At 35.9% G+C, this 19472-nt stretch overlaps 1 protein-coding gene across 2 annotated transcripts in view; it reads right to left on the reverse strand.

Moving 5' to 3' along the window:
• GRK4 (G protein-coupled receptor kinase 4) overlaps positions 1 to 19472 on the reverse strand; it is a 42077-nt gene that overhangs the window by 6093 nt on the left and 16512 nt on the right. Inside the window, exons 5-14 of one of the 2 annotated variants that reach the window (XR_012835427.1) lie at positions 18416 to 18516; positions 16296 to 16388; positions 14851 to 14914; positions 13944 to 14084; positions 11047 to 11237; positions 5553 to 5590; positions 3275 to 3364; positions 2523 to 2731; positions 1545 to 1690; positions 808 to 945 (exon numbers count right to left, since the gene is read on the reverse strand). Coding sequence is in view for 1 of the 2 variants with exons in the window: in XM_075752601.1 (XP_075608716.1) it covers positions 808 to 945; positions 1553 to 1690; positions 2523 to 2731; positions 3275 to 3364; positions 5553 to 5590; positions 11047 to 11237; positions 13944 to 14084; positions 14851 to 14914; positions 16296 to 16388; positions 18416 to 18516 (1203 nt within the window). In the remaining variant the exon portion in view is untranslated. The remainder of the gene's footprint in view (positions 1 to 807; positions 946 to 1544; positions 1691 to 2522; positions 2732 to 3274; positions 3365 to 5552; positions 5591 to 11046; positions 11238 to 13943; positions 14085 to 14850; positions 14915 to 16295; positions 16389 to 18415; positions 18517 to 19472) is intronic. The other variant, XM_075752601.1, reaches the window with a different exon arrangement.

Consider the following 19472-nt stretch of genomic DNA (forward strand, 5'->3'; position numbering starts at 1 on the left):
TGTTCAGAAATTGCTCATCTTTTCTGTTCAAGCTTTAAAGAAAATTAGAAAATCATACCAGGAAAGAAACTACACTAGTAGATTTCAAGACAATACTAATTTCAGAAAGTTATGAACATCTTATGATAGGGGGAAGGCATTCCTAACAAGAAATACAATTTTAAATAATTGTTACTGAGTGCTCTTCCTGAAATAATGAAGAACATTTGAATTTCCTAAATACCCACTGAACTGCACACAGAGGTAGCAAAATTCTAGTATTCTATGCAGAATTCTAGAATGCTCATTTACTAGGCAAATAAAAAAGCTTTAAGAGAAAGTCTGACTCAACTGATGTTCAATTGTTTGTTGTGAAACCTTAAAAAAGGTGAATCTGCAGTTCTGTATTACTATGTCACTTGACTACTCTATTGATATACAGGCATGACACACAAACAGCTTGCACTGCACCTATTTGCTTTTGAATACTTTGAATAGCATTCTATCCCTCTCCTATGAACGGCAATGTTGAGTAACAAGAAGACAGAAGAACAAGGAAAATGTGGTCATACTGATGCTAACTGTTGTTCTGTAGGCTGTATCTATGATGACAAGATGCCAGATTCTATTTATGCAAATTTACTATAGATCTCAATTTTTAGCTAGTTATTTATGTTGTGGGAAAAACTTTTCTCTGAAGTCTCTCAGCAAAGAAGTCTACAGCAGAAACTTCTTTACAGAGAAAGTTAATACTATAATTATATCCCTTATTAAATCTTTGATATTGCTGTGCTAAAGAAAATAATCTTTTTATGAAATACACAATACCTCATTTTGCCAAGGAATTGAGACACAACCCGTAACAAATTTGGAATAGAAGTCATCATCTGTAGTATCCAGGTTCACTCCTTTTACTGTTGAGAACTGCTCTATGTCCAGGACATCTTTACAATATACGGCACGAGGCTGCAGTACAATACAAGATTGCTTCATTAAGGTTTTGGGGGTTTTTGTGGTTTTGTTTTCTTTTTCTTTTCTAGATGAGCAAAGGGGCAGCAAAATGTCTGCAATTTCATATTTCACATTGCTGATCACCAAATTACATCGTACTACAAAATAGAAACGCAAAAATATAAAAGACACTTTGTCATAAGGCACCTGAGCAATTCCATCCATCCTGCAAGTAACAGAAAAGAAATATCAAAAACAGAAACAGCATGCAACTTCTCTGGATTTCTTAATGGTTGTCATAATTCACTATATCTTCTGTCACCCTCCTTTCGACTCCAGAGTAATTTCTTCAAAGCTAACCTGCATTTGTTCAGCATCTGAAGCAGACTTTTAAGGGCTAAGAAATCAGCTACAAAGCTCCCTAGAGCAATACCACTATTGTAAATTGTTTTGTGATCTCAGATGAAATGCCACAAAACAACTAGCCATCAATACCTACAACGGCGTTCTCCTGCCAATTCAACTAACTGTAAAGGTTCCTCTGGAGTTCATAATTGCCAACACAGAATTATGACAGTTCTTGCCTTTTTAGATACTAATCAAATCTGTCTCACCTACTTACATCTGGCAAGAACGGAGGTTCTAACATGTTAGCTTCCAGCCTCTTGAAGTTAATATTCTTGAAAATAGGATGTTGCTTTACAATAGCAGCTCCATCTTCAGTGCAACCCAGTCGTTCCTCTGGATTTTTAGCAAGTAACTGCAAAGATATGGAAAAAAAGGCTGATCCAGTGATATAATCCCGTAATTAAAAAAAAAAAAAAAAATCTATATACAATGCCTTTCAATAAGTTGATTTTGTTACTTGGCCTTTTATGAGATGAAATTTATCATGGTATCAAAATTAACTGGAAATCCAAACTATGACACTCTGGGAACAAAAAGATTTTCAGTAGACAAAAGAATCCCCAGAAGCGGACCATTTGAAGATTATACCTAAAGTGATGTGAAAATATTTTAATTGATGCCATGCTGAATAGATTTTACAGTACAACTTCGCAGCAGACTTTACTTTTGGGAAAGGCAGACTTACTTTTTTTACGATGGGCTTAAGTAATGCACATATTTTGCATAAACGAGTGAAGAAAACTTTTGAAGCTTTGTGCATAGACATGCTTCTTATTAAATTTAAGAACATGCAAGATAAAAAAACCCTGTTGTCTCATACAGACTCTTTTAGGCAAGGAAACTAGTACACGACTCTGCCATTTCTCCCCATGCAGTATCAAAGTTGAGCATGCTATTGTACTCCATCTATAATTACGTGTAGTCCAAGGAGTACTGGACCTTTTCATTAATGTGATGAAAAAATCAATTTATGCAGCCTTCCTTCATCTTGAAAACAGTTTTGAATTCTCAAAGTTTGATAATTGAACAAATCATGGACAATCACAAACTTCCATCTGAACCAAAGAAAGATTTAAGAACTCCAGCTTTGAAAAATTTTCAGTAGAAGACATTAAAATAAAGTAGTTCATCTCTTAAAAAGGATTAGAAATTTAATTTTCAAACCTCTACGTCTCTTCACCCACCATCCTGCAGATGGATTTTGCCTCCTCCGAGAACTTGTCTGAATATGTTTCCTGGTCTTCCTTTACTCTCCGGTCAATCTCATCCCGTTTGACCCTTTCCTTATGCTTCCTGAATGGAGACTGTCCTTCAATCATTTCATAAATCAAGCACCCAAGACCCCACCAGTCCGGGCTGAATGTATACTTTTCATTTTTGAGCACTTCTGGAGCTGCAAAACAAACCCAAAGAAACTCCCATGACAATTCACTTTAACTAATGAAATACTGAAAAAACTCTCAGGTACTCTTTTGGCTCTGCACAGAGATCTTTGCATAACTCCTCCGTACTTTGAAGAAATGTTAATTTCTACAGCAAGGACTCTGTTTATATCCAAGAGAAGCACTTAAGTTCTTTAAGACTTCAGATCACTATTGTTTACAAACTAAGAATGAAGTTTTTCCAAAGCATGGAAAGAAATGTGTTGTCATAATAATTGGTCTGCTTACCTGTGACCCTAAATCTCTTTGAACCTCAAAAAAAAAATTAGGTGCTTTCTTAAAGTTCTACCTAAAGCTAGCATTTCCAAAGTTAAGTTTATCAGTAGGCTTATTAATTGACTACTAACATCTACCGCTGCATATTGTAACCTTTTTTCCCATAAAATGTCCAGTAACTAATCCAGACCCAATATAGTTCTTTGGACAAGTTATTCATATAGTCACAGAAACAATTTTTCTGATAAAATATATGTAGCAAAGGATACTTTACATACCCATGTAACCAACAGTCCCAACCCGTCCTCGGACCGTTTCTCCTTCTGGAATCTGCACAGCTAATCCAAGATCTGAAATTCTGATATGCCCTATTTATGTTAAAATAAATTATACATAGTCAGCAAATAATAAAATGTCATTACTTTTAAAACAAAAAATTTCTGCAGCATACCTCGTAAGAAACCACCCCAAAACATCAAAACATTCATATGCTCAGAGCACTAAATTTATTTAACTAGAAAGCAGTGATTTATCATCATTCAACCTCCCCTTAAAAATGTAAAGGAAGAGAGGCATAGATCTAACTGATTTCCTGAAGGTCATACAAAAAAACCCCACCACTGTTAAGTACACTAATTCTTAACTTTGGCATAGGCTGCTACTGTAGGATGAATAGAAATGATGACTGCTCATTTCAAATTCTGTATCTGTGCATCAGACACTTGTATTACTCCATTCTGTATTCCCACCACAAACACTTAGCTTTCTGACTTCCTAATAAAACGCCAGAATTTACTCCACTTATTTGAAATATAAGAAAAATGTAGCCTGTACTAAGACATTAGGTTTTCCTCTAAGTACCCTAATGATGGTAAGCACAAGTAATTGGAATTATTATCCCCACTCCCATCCCAAAAGAAAAGCAGCCTAGCCATAATCTACTTAGAATTACTTATATTGTAACATGTCAGTTCAGTATTAGGATTTCCCCTTCTCATGAATTTATTTCTTAATAAAAATATGAAAGGCTAGACATAATTTTTCAACTCTATTTTAAAACAGAAAATTGCCAATCATCTGCAGTAGAAAAATTCAGGTGAAAAAACAAACAAACATACATATCTAATTCTGGATATAAGGACAGGAACACTGTCATTTACAGAAACATCGCAGATTGACAGAATAATTTAGGCTGGAAGGGACTTGAGAAGGTCTCTAGTACAACCTTCTGAGCAAGCAGTCAGCACAAAGTGTTCAAGGCTTTGTAAATTCTTGTCTAGAAAGCCTCCAAGAGTGGCCACTGCATCACCCCTCTGCGTAGCCCGTTCCAATACCCAAGTGGCCTTTGTGCATATATCCTCTGTCAGCCAAAAAGCTCTACAGCATCGATGTTAGCTAAAAGCATATTAATTTCTTATTTACATGTGAAAGATAATCAAGGGGTGGGGAGAGAGTGGAGAAAGTCAAGTACCACTCTATATGCTGGTTGGAAATAACTAAATGCTTTTGAGCAGCAAATGCTATTTTAAATACATTCAGATGCTCTTCTATTCCCTGACATCTGATGAAGCCCTTTTCAAGTGCAGGATCTGAGCTCCTGAAGCGATTTTCTAATTAGTCCCCTCTGGTCTCTGGAACAAGATCAGAATATCCCTGGCAGAGAGAAAGCATTCTAGTGCAGTCCTGCAAGGCCACATTTTTCCTCAAAGAAGCCTTCAAATTTTGCAACACATTGCTGGAGAGAAAAAAAATAAAGAATGCATTTGATGTCTAGCAAAGCTTTAGCTATTGGAAAGTGACTTCTCCCAAGCATCTCCTTTTTAGAAATTTATCAGTCAGAACATGCTGACTTTAAAAAAAATACTGTGCTAATGACTTCAAAACCGGTTTTTCCTTAACTAAAATACTCAGCAATTACAAGAACAAACTGGTAATATTCATCCACAGCTCAGAAGGTAATTGCTGCACAAGTTCTACAGTGAATTCAAAAGATTCTGATAAATTTCATACAAGGGCATTAAAGAAAATTAATTTCCTTATTTTGAAAAACAAAAAACTACAAACACTTCTTCATATTGTTTGTACTTCCTTGATTCCTTCCAGCCACATATGCATCAGTGACCATCAGACCTGTTTTAGTTGAAATGTTAAAACAAACAGAGATGCTTCAGACTTCTTTTCTTCTTTATTGCTTAATTATAGTTTACTAAGTAAAAATCTGGCCATACATCTAACAAATTATGTTTCCATAGTCAAAAAAAAGACAAACAGAGAACAAATCTATATAAAAGTTTTAGCCATCTTAAACCGAGTGGGGCAGGAAGAGGAGCAAGAGGGGAAAAGTAAGTCATGGGAAATTGACCCCTCAAACATTGTCATCACCCCAAAATCCAGTATCTTCCCCTACTTTCTAAAAAGCAATGGTAGTTTTTTCTTTACTAATTAAAGTTAACATTTGTCAGTCAGGTTCCTTTTATTATGAAGAAGTCTCTTTGATTTCTGGCATGGTATTAATGAGATTTGTTATTCCCAATTTCAAACTTAAGATTTACTTACCACAGTCATCCAGGAGTATATTCTCAGGCTTCAAATCTCTACAAATTAAACAGAATAGAAATGTCAATTATACAAAGGCAAAATCATTAGCCATCATCAAGTGCAACTGAGGCAACATAAGGCTCCTTGGTTCTGATTAAAGCAATTTTTCCAGTTTCCACCTATATACAAAAAAAGTTGTGAAGTTGAGGATCTACAATACAAATAGTTTAACCATAGAACTCGAGATCCATTTTTCCCAACTCTCTAATCCATTTATATTAACAACAGCAATTAATATTTCACAGATGAGAAACTTCCTCTACACGACAGTACAATTATGATATGAAGAACCACCAACTTACACCCAAATTTGTACTCACAAGTGAGACACATTTCTCCTGAAAGTATAAGCCATACAACTCCGCAACAGTAAAACACATGAGTGCTTGCTGGAGTTTGATGCGGACCCCTTGCTCTATTCCATCCCAGGGTGTCAGAATATCAACAAAGAATAATATTCCCAAGACTAAGCATAGGCTTGATACCATCCATTCAATCTCCGTTCCTTTAATTTGGACATACAGCTTCTAAAGCTTACTAGACACTTGTATCTAGTTAGGATTCTTTGCAATCCATTTTCTAAGTCTCTACTACTTTTCTGCAAACAAAATTTCACATGAAACATTTTTTAGCTATTAAATGCTAGCAAGACTCAGGAAATAGCAAAAGGGGCAATTAATTCAGTGCTGCATTTTATAGGCATCTTCTTGTACATTTTTACTTTAAGAACAAAAGAAGAAACTCAGTGGGATATTTGGATTTCCCCCTCAGAGAAAATTTGGGGAGTCATTGAAGCTGAATCAGAAGCTGTTCAGAGGTTACTTCTAGGACTCATCCTCTAGTAGATTCTACTGAGAACATACATACTTTTATATATATAAGTATAGAATATATGTATAAAACATAAAATATAATTGTGATATGCATCAGAAAGTATATGGACTGCAATACAGTCTCTTAGATTTATTCCTCCATAAATCTCATAAGGTGAGAAACAGACAAGCAAAAATCAGTACTTGGCTAAATATTCAGTTATTAATGGAACAGATTATTAAAACCAAATATGTGCATATATGGCTATATATACAGTTGTGACAAGAGCAGTTTTCATATACAAGCAGAAAAGACTCAATAATGTAAAAGAAGCAATTTTAGGAAGAACAACTCTAGAATTTACGTTCAAAATGAGAGAAATATACACACACATTTGTTCACCAAGAAATCTGTATGCTTTTTTTTCCCCAAAATATTGATAAATTGATGTCTGAAGTATGTGTATTCAGGTTAAAGTTTCATTATTTCATGAGATTAACTATATAAAGAACTCAACAAGATACTTTCCTCTTAATACTTTTAAGTCAAGATAAACCCCGTAATGTTAATCATTTGACATTAGAGATGAGATTACAATACCAGAGAAATCAGGAGAGATCAGAGTAAAAAACAAAAAAAAAAACCCAAACAAACAAACAAACCCGTACCAGTATCAAAAAAAGAAAAAAAAATTAAGCTCAAACTTTAGGTAGAAACACATCTACCTCAAAGCAGATCATATATGCTCAGGTTAAGTCAAGTAAACAAGTTTAAAGAGTTCCATCTCCAAGAAGGCTGATTAAAGCCTCACCTAAAACTTAATACTTACTAGCAACATCTGCTGCTTAATAGAAGCCAATTCTGTTCTGACATGATTTTGGTCAGTCAATAGTAAAACTTATTTCTAACCAAAATTTCAGTTCTTTAATGCTATTAGTTTCTATGCCTAGTAGTTCACAAAGAAGTGAGCTTTTGGAAGCATTCAGCTATGAATTCTAGCTGAGATGCTAGCTTTGGAATATCAGCCTTCCTCCACCACGACAGAGGCCAAAGTCACAGTTTCTGTTGGAATACATAGACGCTAGTCCTGCACTGGATAACAGGCTACTCGAGCTGAAAACCAAGCTCAGAATGAGAGCTATCAATGCGATTCTCACAACAGAGGCAGCCATTTTCCCTTATGAAGCAAAGAAAGGCTCGAGGACTGCAAAGCTTACAAAACTAAGAGGTTCATTAAAAACAGTTAGATAAAAATTATATATTTATTTTAAATTGGACTAAACAAGAACTGATCTATTTTTGCTATAGCTTACACCAGTCTTCCTACAGAGAAAATTTCTGGATAAAAAATCCTTCAGGGGATTTCATTGTAAAGATATCTACTCTGACCATAGGCACGAGGCAGGCAAGGAGCTACTTGGTTTATCCACAACATCTTTGGCAGGTCTTTCAGCCTGATCTTTGACCTTCCAGGCACATTCAGTGGCGCTATGGACACCTATGTGAGTTGGCGAGGAAAATCTAGGCATCCAAGCAGCTTATCTGATAAAAAACACTACCATCCCTGAGGAGTCAGGTAACTCCTGCTGGAAAACTCCTGCAATTAAGTCCCTTTTGGAAAGCAAGCAGTTTTCCCCCTCTCTGTCTTATGCAAATCCTGATTTTGCTCTAAGTATTATCAGACTTTTTATGTAGCAGATGGATGAATAGCTCCACTACTGCCCATTCCTGTCTGTTTGCTTATTTTTCTGATGTCAGCAACATATGGCAAGTTACAGATAGTTTCACAAGCTACCACTGAACAAGCAAACTGGCTCAATCGCTATCACGGGGCAGTGCAGGGCCCTCCTTCCAGCTCTGCACCTGTTCTTTTAATCCAGTGGGAACCCCACTAACAAAATGGCACAACTGACTCCAGGGTCCTACAGACAGCACTAACCCCCACTGCTTGAAATTCAGTAATAACTGGTATAAAGACACATGAAACACACAGTAAAAGTGCTGTTAACAGAGAGGAAAGTTAGGCCTAGTTTTTCCACTTTATGAGGCATTTTGCTACTGATGGCAACATATCCCAAACATAATAAATTTATAACGAATTTTAACATGACTGACTTACATTAAAACTGCCATTCTAGAACTGAACAAACTGACAAGATCAACTGATTTCACTGCTATCTGCTAACACCTGTCTGCACAGAGGATTTCTATTTTCAGAAGTTCTGAATTTCCCTTCGTTCACTGCCTCTACAGGAGACTTTACTGTGAATATACAGATGGATAGCCACAAAAACATGTTCTCAAGAAAAATATTATGTTACAGAATTAAAGTATGCTTTAACAGTTTAAGCTATTTGTGTGAAAACACAGTTTAAAACTCCTCCTTTAAAGCAGGAAACAAATGCAGTAATAGATCTTGACATACAGCAACAAGAAAAAGAACTAACTCCAATTTCAGAAATTCAGTGGTCCTACCAGTATTAAATGCTTTCAAAATGACAGCAAAATAAGAAAAACATTCCTTCTTTATTTTCTTGCTCTGGAGAATGAAAAATATTAGTTACCATAATTCAGAAAAATAAATCATTGAATCAATTAAAATGTGCTTCATTATGTTCTCCCTCCCCCAACAACATTAAGATGGGAGGTTGCCAGCATAACTTCTTTGGTGAGAATAAAATAATCATGGCAAATTTCCCCAAGCTTTCTGTTTCACTAATAGTATAAAATCACTATATTGCTGCTTAAAGGCATTTCCATTAAGATGCCTGATAGAGAATTTTGATTGTGTCACATATCACTGTAATTGGTGATATTCTGAAGACTTCCATGACCACATGTTTTGGCTTCTTGACTTTAAAACTGTAAAGAATTACAACTATGCTCCTAAATGGTACAAAAACATAGGGGAAAAAACAAATCAAGACCATCAGGGAAAAAAACCACCGTTAGCAAAAGAGAAGAAACAAGACTCTGTTTTACAAAAAGTTGTTCATTTGATATTAAAAAGCGCAGGCCTGAAAGCGATTCTACAGAGAGCGTAAAATTACCCAAATATTTTCTAGTTTTAGTACTCAAGCATAGTTGGGCTGACATGGTATAATTAGAATCTCTTTTCATATGTTTACATACTAGGCAGGAACTCCCTTAGTGTGTCCTACACTGAATTGTTTAAATAACGCCTTCAGGTATTATGATTAAATTTAAGCTCTTCTTTTTCCTCCAAGCATACAAATTATTCAGTTACTAACACATGTACAGGTAACTGTCTCTCGGTCCTTCATTTTGTTAGGAACAGAGGACTAAGAGTAATTCCCATTCTTTTAATTGAGGCAATTTTACTCAGAGTTAGTTTTGAAACTTTTTTCCTTGCTCATAAATTAAAGGCCATGCAAATTCTTAATAACTGGAAACTGGTTATGTAGTAGCAGAAAGCAGGGCAGAGATCTAGACACCAAGAGCACTCCAGAAGAAACCAGGACCGCTCCAAGATCTGGAGTTACAGACAGAGAACACTAGGATTTGACAGATGTGTTTGAAGGTTGTCTTGTAGTTTGCCTAACAAGTTGGGCTCAAACAGAAGGGATGTGGAGATTTTGTTGGTTTTGTTTGAGGTTTTTTTGTTGTTGTTTTCTATTTTAAACACTCAGTTTTGTTTTCACTTAGGCAATGTGAAATGATCTACTTGTAGCTGATACATATGAGGAGAATGATCAGCAAAACCATTTATTCTTGCTTCCCTCGTACATGTATGCCAAAACATGCTGTGTAACATTGCAAGATTGCCCAAATTCTTTAAGGAATCACATACACTAACCAGCATAAGTCTGATTTACTCTGTGGTTCTGCCACTTTCTGCTGTGTGTATGCTAGTCTTCTATATTGGAGAGGGAAAAGACTAGGACTCATTATATTAAAGTTATGCAGGATTATACTTTAAATCTTTGAAAACAAGTGGTACTTGGTGTCACACACCAGAAAGATAAAGAAAGTGTTCTTGGTCCACCACTAAGTTTGTTTCACTTGTTCTGTAATATTAATGCATGCCAGGGGTTAAATGCTGCACATACAGAGACAGAAAAGACAAGTAAGATCATACAATCTCAATTACAATGCATGAGGCTTCCAACAGTTTCATTAATTCAAAAGCAATAAAGTGGTTATTGGAGGAACTTGAAATAAAAACAGAAGAAAGAGGGCAATACAGATTGTAACCAACTTTTTTACCCTCTTGGTCATAACAAGCAATGCAGCACAGGACTTCAATGGCCTTCCGGTGAACTTCCACTTTAGAGTGGGCAGGAATACAATCCCATGTTCCTAAAACTTATTTATTTATTTATTTGAATTACTAATGAATTTGCTTTGTAAATCACAATTTACTATCATTTTACAAACAAACCTTCAATCAACTTTATAATGTTTTAGAATACAGCAAGTATTTAAATCTAAATTAAAACTGAGAAGACAAATAAGATCACTAATTCTGAAGGACATGCCATGAAAAGGACAACTAAACATTCGTTGCTTCTTTTACTATGAAGTTGAAGTACACATTTTTAGTAGAAAACAGTTAATACATTCAATGCTGAACAGATATGGAAAATTCAAGGTATGAGTGACTGTAGGTAACACTCACCTGTAAACAATTCTCTCCTTCTGCAAATCCTCCAGACCGCAGCACAGTTCTGCAGCATAGAAAATAGCCCTTTCTTCATCAAAGCCAGGATTTCCCATATTATATATGTGAAACTTCAAATCCCCTCCATTCATTATGGTTAATACTAAACACAGGGCATCTTTCGTCTCATATGTATAGGATAAACTAACCTAAAAATGGGGCAGGGGGAGAAGATGACCATTATTCATTCATAAACCCCAGTACAATTCACAGCTCTTCTCTAATACAAACAACATATGAATCCTTTCTTAAAACAAAAACCAAAACAGCCAAGCAGTGAATCGCTCTCGTAGAGTACTTGAGGACACAAAGGAATTTAGACTAATTTGCATGTATACACAAACCCCACATCACCATGTAAAAGTTTAGTGACATATCTATTTAGATATCATAGAGCTCCATCCAGACAACAGATTTACTGATGATGCTCCTCAGCTGCATGTTATCTATAAAGCTCTTTGTAAAGATAACGATACCTTATTTTATTAATACCTCAGGAATTATGCATTGTCAAACCATCTTCCTAACTTCTGCAAGACTCAAAGTTGCCCTACATTAGAGAAACTAAAAAAGTTATTTAAGATCAAAAGCATAGTTTCTATTCCTCCTCTTGCCTCCCCAAACAACAGTATATTTCCCTGGCTTAGAACTTGCCAACAGTAAAGACTTAGTATAGCTCTTTACAGTCTTTCTTCTACTGTATTTGGAATGAGGTGCTGATAGGGAAGGAAGAACACCTTCCCCCCCCCCCCCCCCCCCCCCCCCTTCAGGTTTCAGGTAAATGTTTTTAAAGTGCATTTAAAGTTTTAAAGTAGACTTGTGAATTTAAAGAAAAACAATTTTAAAACAATGTAATATACTGCAAAATTTAACGTAATTTGTTTAAGTTACAAACTCCATTTCAATAGAATATGCTATGCTGATGATCATCTGACACGATCTTCAAAATTATCTACAGAGATTAACTAACTTGTACTGAAAGCAATGGGATTGAGACTTAGCTTACCTTAGGTAAGTATGTTTAAGTTAGGTAAAAATCAGTAGGATTTGACTGAATAAATGTATTTTTAAATGCAGTACAAGTACATAAAGGTCATAACTCAGTAATAAGCCCAAACTCTTCCTTCAGAAGCATAAAATCCAGTACTAAATAATAAAAAGAAATAAATATACAAATCAGCTACTCAGGGCAAGGGTTCCTATTTGGTTGTTTTAAACTGATCTGTCCTGCTGTTAATGACTTCACTTCTGACACAGGCATAACAAATTATCTTCCCGCTTCCAACCCAGTATTACTGCAGATCCTAGATCTAGATCTTCTCTGTTACATCAAAAAACACTGGATGGCAAGAGGAAACTAACTTATGCTCAATCCTGTAAAGTGATTTCAAATTCGACTTTGAACAATTATTGATTTATAATATTTACATATCTTGAAAAAATATTACTCAAAAATAGAAGTTTCACTTATCTCATGTATCTCTACAACTAGTAATTTATCGATTAATTCAGGTGATTTCTGGATTCAGTTTCAATCAATTCAAGCCCATGAGCCTTGTGAGAAAATAACATTAGCATATTTATACAAACCCATCATTTATAATAATTTAAAATACATTACTGTATCTGGCCAGCAGGTTCTTAATTTTTCTTTTAGCTGGCAGTATTCTACAGGGGTTTTTTTAATACATAAAGCTTATCAGAAAATACATACATACATAATACACACACATATATGTATTTGTTTATAAATAACTTCCACTGCCCTCTAACACACATACTTTGAAATCCTCTCTGAACAGCAATACAAAATTTATAAGTAAATGGATTTAAAACCAAAATAAACTGAATTTAAAATTAATATTTAAATGACAACAATTCAATGACAAAATAAAAACTACCTGAGGGAAAGTTTACCTAGTATATCTTTGATCGTTCTAAGTTATTTCACTGCTTAGTAATTAGAGCTAGTAACAGACCCATAATTTATCTCATAGTATCAGGTAAAAGTAGTAAGACTTTTATTCTGTAGAATTTCTATTAAAAAGTTGTGTTAGTTGTTTCACATTAACAGTACCTCTTTAAGCTTTAATACACAGCAAAGCAATATAACTAATCTGAATCAATATTCTAGTCAAATTTCATGTTTATCTTGAAATGTATAAGCAATAGAGTAACAAATGCTATGGCAATACCCAAGGACATAAAAACTCTCCTATTAAAAGTCACAGAAATGCAGGATATGCAACTTCTAATGGCAATTAAATTGCAGACTCTCATGAAGTCACCCCTTTGTAAGTGCATTTATGAATGATCTCCAAAAATGAAATTAGAAATCAGCATTAATTATAAGAAAATAGGTGTATGGGAGGGAAGAAGGGAGTAAGAGAAGAAAACAGAAAGCCATGCATTGGAAGAAGGGACAGAGAAGAGAAACAGAGAAGGAAAAAATAGGATGGAATATCCTCTTTATTAAACATAGGAAAACATACTCACTCATAGGCTACAGCAGAAAAAGAGTTTAAGTGATTCTTCAAGAGAACCACAGAATAATATGTTCACCTTTAAACAGAGGGCAAAGATTCAGTGGCATCAGCATGCTGAAACACAACCTAATGTTTTGGTTGTAAGCAAGAAATAAAGTAGGCACACTAAAACCACTTCAATATTGGATAAAAAAAGCCCTCCGCACAGAACTACTGACAATCACACACTATATTACTGCATCAATTATTTATCTCAGCAGTCATGCATTCTCTAAATCAATTAAAAAATGCCCACAAGCTCCTGGAGGAGGAGTGAAGCAAAGCAAGCAAGACAAACTTCTGAGAATAAGAGCAGAAGTAGATACTTACTACAAACCTACTATTCACTTTCTCTAGAATTCTTTTTTCATTTAAAGCCATTGATTCTCCTTTCCTCTTCTTTATTCTCTTTTTTTCTAGCTTTTTACAAGCATACATTTTTCCTGTTGCCCGTACTTGACAGGCACACACCTAAAAAAGAAGGAAAGTGTGTCAGAGATGCTAGGGGTTTTTTTAGAATTTTTTTTAAGATGACAAAATTTTATTTTCTTTTTTCACACTCTTGAATGCTATCAGAAAATGAAGGTCTGTAAGCATCAATACAGAGCTTTCACCCGTGAAACAACCTTGATGGGTCACAAAAGCTGTAACACAAGTAAAAAAAGTGATTATACGAGAGCAAACCCATTTTTGCTGGGGTTGAATAGTTCAGTAAAACTGTGGATCTTGTGTTGGTGAAACACCTGACTGGTAACAGTGTAATGTCTAGGTAAGCAAGACAGAGGACAAACATCCACACCATAATCAAGTGTGAGAAAGATAATGATAATTTAGTAACCTTCCTTCCTCTTCAATACAGGGTTCTGGTTAAAGCATGCAGGGGGAAGAAACCCAGGGAATTATAAACAGAGTGAATAAAAGCTATAGATTTTCCTATCAGGTTCATGAATATTCTACATAATTATTAAGTAGAAACTACACTTTCATTGCCAAATAAAATTTCTAAACAGAGCAACTGTTTTTAGTCAGTGGAAGTTTTCTCCAACTTTGTGCATGACCTACAATACTGGAATTAATGCATTAAAAGAAAACAGTTTGGATTGATGACAGTTTGCCAGGTTATGTGTCAAATACAGACAGTTAGAGTTAAGAGTTAAAAAACTGCTCCTCCTCTGTATTAAGGTTTTTTTTTTTCCCCCTTAAGGATTGCCTCGCAGAAAGATACTTCTGTACTCACCTCTCCAAATCCACCTTTGCCTAGTACTCGGTAATGCCTGAATGTGTGTTTGGTTACTGGTTGCCTGATTAATAGAAAGAAACAATTACTGCAACAGGAATTACAAGAGTCAATAATCCCCTCCACACCCTGAAGTCTGTCTTCATTTTCTCCCTCCTGTTCTATGACATCTTACTGAACAACAGTTGCCTTGACCTCATGAAACCAGTATCATAATTAGCTGAATTTCAAATGAAAGGGGTGCTCTGATTAGAAACATTGGCTCCCTCATGTGGTCGTTAGACATTCACAATAGCAGGAAGAAAAGCTGATCAATTAGGCCCTGTGATGTTTATGGGTAGACCCTTATCTGTTCTCATCAACGGTCAATTTATCACCTCCAGCTGTCTCCCTTAGCTGCAGTACACTGACAGGTAGGCTGCATTTCAATGAGATCATGCTTACAATACAGCATTTAAAAGGTAAACCATTTCTGATTTTGCTTTGCTGTTTGGTGTTTTCAAAAAAGAAAGAGTTGTGGTATACAACAGCAGTTCAAGAGCCAAATTGTTAAGGTATGTCTGTAGTGGAAGAGGAAGAGAGAACTGGAGGCAGTAAAGGTCTCAGCCGTTCTGTGCCAAAATACTCCCAAACATGTATCAGAGCAGGGCTATTTCATGGTGGTGAGCTGGGGTATTTTGTTTTGTTTTAAAAGAGCATTTACTGTTAATGCAGCTTTGTTCTGAGGAAAACAAGAAGAGGTTCATTTGGTAGAGAATTTGGTTTAATTGTTTGAGTAACTTCCCTAGTTCTCTTCCTGGGTTTTGCTACTAATTCAAAGACACTGGATAATTTGAATTTACCATAAAATTAATGCTTAAGCACCTTAATGTTTGAATATGTTATCATGATACCCAGCAATGCTGAATTAGAATCAGTTTGTACCAATTTAAGCCTTCTGAAAAAGTCTGGACACCCATTTAGTATTGATTTAAAGGCTTAAACTAGATTCTGATATATACAAATCTTGCTGTCTTGTCATTACTACATCTGTGTCTGTATCACCCTGAAAAACAGATTAGTTACCCTGTCACCCAGTGGGTTATAAAACTAGATTAATCTGCTTATTAACCACTAATTAGACTAAGTTTGAAACTAAAGGCTGATAGCATTCCCAAGAAAGACTAGTTTCTCACTGCACACTTGACAGCCAAACATATATCCATATGATAATAAATTTGTATTTACAAATTTATCGCTTAAAGACTCCTGGACAGATACTTCCATTGGAGTATTGGCTCTCTTGCTGTCCCAGCAACATCAGCCTTTATATATGGTCTTTCAGATCATAATTTCTTACACAGGTAGTGTCATTCATTAGGGCTCTATAGCATTTCTAGCATAACAAGCAGAATTGGCCACAAAGCAAAGCAAAATTATAATGCAAACATTATAAATAAACTTACTTTTCCAGCCATTTCCACTGTAAAAAACGGGAAAAATACACGCTTTCTTGGTAAGCTTCAAAAGGTCTTCTGCTTAAGTATTCATGGACAATTCTAGCAACAAGAAAATAAAATCAATCTTATACTGAAAAAAAAAAAAAAAGATGAAGCAGGAGGTGCTATAAATCTATTAAAATATACTTAACCAGAACAATGGAGTTGTAGATTTAGATGTGTCACAAAGTGACTGCCTGTTAGAGAAAACTGTTCCTGTCAAAACACTAGTGAATGCCAAACTACTGTTACTTAGAGTAACTAGAAAGTTTGACCTCTGCATTCTCATTAAGTGTCTGCAAGTCCACCTAAACATCAGCCTCTCAGAAGCTATGTAATGCATGTATGACTCCACAAATATGACCTCTTACAGATATTTACAGGAAAGTATCTATAAGCTTTCATACATTCTTTAGAGACTGGTAAGTAAAATTTTATTCTAAGATTTGAAATTTAGGCCATATCCAAACCTGAACACCAGGTACCTTATCATTCCCCTTAAATTAAGTACACTTTGGGGGGAGGAAACAAGTCATTCAAACTATATTCAGATATTTATGGGACAGAGGAAAGGAGATGACCTACATTACAGATCCTCCGTTTGAGACTTGTTTTACTCATCCCTTTCAGTCTTATAATCTCAGGTTGTTATAAAGTGTGCTTGTTTTTGTTGCCAGGGAGATGACCCAAGCAGTGACAAAACATGTTGTAATCCTTCAGACATGATCAAGCATGCCTTGAAGAACCAGTAATATTAGAAACATAAAGGGTTTAGAAAGACATGCAACACTGGTAAACATGTACTGTCCCTCCAAGAAAAGCCTTCCCTGCTGCTGCTGTGTGAAATATCACTTCATGAGTTCAGAACAAAACCAAGTTGTATTTGTTTGTGTTAACTATCACAATCGATCCTTTAACCAGCCATCTTATCATAGAATCCTAGAATGGTTTGGGTTGGAAAGGACCTTAAAGATCATCTAGTTCCAACCCTGCACTACACCAGGTTGCCCAAAGCCCCATCCAACCTGGCGTTGAACACTTCCAGGGTGTGGTGGTTCAGCCCCAGCCCGAGCTGTGCACCATGCAGCTGCTCACTCACCCCTCTCCCCCTTGGCAGGATGGGGAGGAGAATGGGAAGACAAAGGCAAACCCCGTGGGTTGGGATAAGGACAGTTTGATGCTCAGCCCACACTCCGACTGTCCTGGAGCATCACCAAGCCACCCCTACCCGACTAGCTCCCTTTTATGGTGAGTATGAGATCACATGGTATGGAATAGCCCCCTGGCCAGCTTGGCTCACCTGTCCTGGCTCCTTGTGAAAATTAACTCTATCCTAGCTGAAACCAAGACACAGGGAGGGGGCATCCACAACTTCTATGGGCAGCCTGTTCTAGTGGCTTGCCACCCTCACAGTGAAGAATTTTCTTCCTTATACCTTAGCTAAACCTACCCTCTTTTAGTTTAAGGCCATTACCCCTTGTCCTATCATTCCATGCCCTTGTAACCAGTCCCTCCCCATCTTTCCTGTAGGCCCCTTTAGGCACTGGAAGGCTGCTATAAGGTCTCCCTGAAGCCTTCTCTTCTCCAGGCTGAACAACCCCAACTCTCTCAGCCTGTCTTCACAGGAAAGGTGCTCCAGCCCACTCATCATCTTCGTGGCCCTCAATTCCATCTTAACGGAATGTAACTGTTGGCCTCAGTTCGACCCATTTTCAAGAACCGTTAAGTTGTGTAACATTATTCAGATAGCTTTCAAGCTCCAGTTTATAACTTCCTACTTTTCCAAGTACCTTCATCATGGTAGAAGAGTCACTGAAAAGGTAAGAATATAAAAAAGAGAAATACTATTCAAACTTAAAGAATACTTGGTAGCAGATAATAGTGTGAAAAGCTCCGCAAAGGGCAAACATCTACATCACATCTGAAGAAAACCTAGTCTTTTAATAAATCTGTTCCAAATTTCTTACCTACACTCATTTCAGAGACTAAATACTCCTGGGTATAGTAACTTCAGCTTTCATTTCTCTCAGAAAGACACGAATTTCTCTTGTGATACTCAATCTTAGCACTATGCATTTTTAACTTACCTAGTACAGTCCATAAAAAGATCCTTAGAAGGGTTCTTTTCCAGTCTTGCTTTACATTCATTTACTGTTTCCTGAGGTATTTCTGGCAAGTGTGCTGCAGACTTTAAATTAAAAAAAAAAAAAAAAAAAAGGCAACAATGAAAGCAATTTTGTAAATCAACAGAACAAGTAGAAGTTCTGTATTCAAAGTGAAATGAAACCTGGAAAGAGGAAAAGGAAAGGAATGGTTTGGCTGAAGAGAAAACCAAGAAAGTCATATTCAGGCAAAATTTTTATTTGTTCCCTATTATAGAAAAATGCATTCACAGCTATTACAGTTATTTACTATTTCAGTATCTGGGAAAATAAACTTGGCAACAGGTCAAATTTCTTTTTCATTCCATAAGTCTACCACCACAAAAGCAAGTTATCTATTTGGTTTGGCAGGGCGGAAGGTAGGGGAAACAAACATACACACATTTGGGAAACTATTTCAAACCAGCAAAAAAAAAAGTTGGGTTTTTTTTGTTGTTGGGTTTTTTTGTTTGTTTTTTCAAAACCTGCATGTGAGTTATGATAGTCCCAAAGAAATTATCATTAGAGATGTGGCAAACTTGAAGTCTATTTCCTTTTGCATTTGCAAGACCTTCATTTGGAGTAAAGCCTTCTCAAGATGACCAAAGTAAGAGGAGTAGAAGGAGCATCTATTCATAGAAAGCAATTGTCTAATTATATATCCACAGAAAAGTTTCTATCAGATACCAAAGACAGACTCTTAAAAACCAAGCAGTGAGATCTAATATATGCAAAAGATCAGCTATTAATGATCTCCATGCAAAATATAGAGAAACAGAATGCTCTAGAACAAAACAAAACAGCATTTTACTATATGAAAACATGCAGCAATTCTGAAAATTTACAGCAAAACAAGCAAGACCACACAGGAGTCTGAAAGATGCCTGAGTATTTCAAGAATTCCTCATTCTTATGTCTTCAGAATACAAAACTCTGAGTTAATTTATTAATAAGTTCTCTTTAGATGCTAAATGAGTTTGTTTAAAAATATATCTTTACTTGA

The sequence above is a fragment of the Balearica regulorum genome, chromosome 4, assembly GCF_011004875.1.
Source record: "Balearica regulorum gibbericeps isolate bBalReg1 chromosome 4, bBalReg1.pri, whole genome shotgun sequence".
Lineage (NCBI taxonomy): Eukaryota > Metazoa > Chordata > Aves > Gruiformes > Gruidae > Balearica > Balearica regulorum.